Genomic DNA, 2580 nt, shown 5'->3' on the forward strand with positions numbered 1-2580 from the left:
GGGTCCTCCGGAGGACCCGTCCTGCCGTTTTGGACACAGCCATTGTCTCATTGGTCTCTTCGTGTCCCTGTGATGGACTGAAGACCTGGACCAGTCCAGAGTGTCTCCACCTCTCACACAGTGACTGCTGGAGACAGACACCTGTTTATTGTTGTGATTGTGTTGATCAAAGTGGATCAGTGGGCTACACTACAGGACAGTCTGGGTGAAGTTTGTTCTGACTGGACCCTGGGTGGTCTCTGGTGGTGTGCTGTCAGTAACACAACATTTAGTCCTGGTTAATCCAGCAGAATAAACACAGGAATGATGTTCACAGTTAAACAGCTGTCAGCTGAATATGTTTGACTTTAACAGGTTAWYTCTGAACACCTGAATTTCCCCTAYGTGGGACAATAAAGGTTYTTTCTATTCTTCTCTGACACGGACGTCTCCAATAARTTTATTTTACTTTTATTTCTCTACTGAGCCTAGTAAGTAAAAACAGACTATCAAGAGGTAAATCTACAAAAATCTGAACCGTGTTACTTTCAAAACAGTGAATAGTTCAACAAATTATTTGTTTTTGTAAAACACTGCTGGTGGCAAACAGCCTAATACTCAAGTTAAACTTGTATTTTATATATAAATGAATAAATAATGACTGAATTATGGAATTCTGACATATAAAAAGCAAAGTGATGATAAATTTATATGGTTTAATAMTTATTCCTCAGGTCTTTCCAGACTGTTTCCCCAAACAAGCTGCAGAGAGCCAATCAAAACAGAGCAGGCTCCCAGTTCAACCAATCATTATCTTAGACCCGCCCACTGTCCGAGCTGCACCAATCCGCTGCGTCAGCGCCAGTGGAAGCAGACCAATCAGTCTTTAGTTAGCGAAGTTTTAGGGCGGGATCAACAATAAGCCCCGCCCCCCTAACGCAAGATTATGGCCAGACTAAAATGAGCCAAAGTACCGATGTAACGGAGACGAGCACMGCGAAAACTTCCGATGTTTTCTATTAAAAGTCAAACCGTGTGCGCATAAGACTGTTGACYGATTATAAATGATAAATGTGTGGGCGGAAACACGGACGGTGGCGGCGGAAACACCGGCGTTTCTCCGCCGAACAGTGGTGCAGAAAGAGGAGCCTTTTTTCTGTTCACCTCGGCGGCTGCTGCTGCTCCTGCCCGCCGCCTCGCTGCTCCACAGCAGCCTGCTMTAACTAAAACAACAGCTCCTGTCTAACTTCAACAACCACACAGGCTCAGATCATAAAACATAAAAACACCGGCACCGTTCAGCTCACCAGGGATGGATTTATCAGGTTTCCTTCCGCCGAAACAGGACTGTTGTGTTTCAGTCAGATATTTACTACGCCTGTCTCACACAATGGAAGCAGAGAGGAAACAAAATGGCGCCGGGTCGTCGTCATCATCTCGTCATCATCATCATCATCATCATCATCATCATCATCATCATCATCATCATCATCATCGGTCCCATCAGGACATGGAGCCAAACTACTTCTGTTGAGGGGATAAATTTATTAAATAATTAGTTTTATTCAGAATTGCGGCAGGTTTTCTATACTATACAAATAATAATAATGAAAAAATAAATAAAATAAAATAATAACTCAGATCATTCCTGAATACTCTGGTAGAAAATAAAAARCAGGCACATTATTTAAATGGAATTTTTTACATCATTTAACAAGATCAGATTAATCTGATTTCATATAAAACATCACACCATAATACATTTTTTGTCCTGGYTTAAAGACAGACAGACTTTAATCATCCTGTGAATCTCAGCTTTCAATGTGACATTAAAATGTCCTCTTTTATGATTTAGTTCAAATTTATTTCAAACATGTATNATGAATTAAATGTTTCTGTGCAGCTATATAGTCCTAAACCCTCTATCAAACTAGAAAGAACCGGTCTGGAAGCTGGAGGGGGGTGGGAGGTGAAACTCCTCGTTCAGTTTTAAAGAGACAGCCTCAAAACGGGTTGATCTGAGACACACCTCAGAAAAGGGGCGGGGCTTGAGGAGTTGTATATTTTCCTACAGCCCTGGTTACCTGTAACGATGGGGTTTCTTGACCCCCCCAGTGGAGGGGGCACTCTTGCGAGCAGCCTTGGTGGCCAGTTGCTTCCGYGGAGCTTTTCCTCCGGTGGACTTACGAGCTGTCTGCTTGGTACGAGCCATGACMTCAGAGTATCACCTAAAGGCAACAAAATGACTCTTTATAAAATCAYTTCATCATCATGAAAATAAGAAACAACATCTTTAAAAGACAAGTCAAATATCAAAACAAATATCTTGAGCCATGCTCCCTGTCTGAATGATGCATCGGGAAACAGCAGCTCCATAAAAATAAAATGGTCCTCACAGAGATAGAAAGATGTGTGTGTGTGTGTGATTAGATGRGCGATGAAAACTCTGCCTTTTTTAAATCACATTGCACCAATGCGACAGCTTTGCAAGCTACTTTTTCTTTCTTTAAAAGAAAACGTGACAGGTGAAGCCGCAGCATGGTTACCTTATTAATAATTARTTTATATATTACAGCAAGAATCACCAACACAGACCCTGTG

At 41.7% G+C, this 2580-nt stretch overlaps 1 protein-coding gene across 1 annotated transcript in view; it reads right to left on the reverse strand.

Moving 5' to 3' along the window:
- The window catches only part of h3f3c (H3 histone, family 3C), a gene marked incomplete at its 5' end in the record, with an annotated part of 5878 nt that extends 3693 nt beyond the window's left edge, over positions 1 to 2185 (reverse strand). The window contains 1 exon segment of the mRNA XM_014023720.1: positions 2169 to 2185. Within this exon segment, the coding sequence (XP_013879174.1) occupies positions 2169 to 2185 (17 nt within the window).
- Positions 2186 to 2580: the final 395 nt, after the last annotated feature.

The sequence above is a fragment of the Austrofundulus limnaeus genome, unplaced genomic scaffold, assembly GCF_001266775.1.
Source record: "Austrofundulus limnaeus strain Quisiro unplaced genomic scaffold, Austrofundulus_limnaeus-1.0 Scaffold388, whole genome shotgun sequence".
Lineage (NCBI taxonomy): Eukaryota > Metazoa > Chordata > Actinopteri > Cyprinodontiformes > Rivulidae > Austrofundulus > Austrofundulus limnaeus.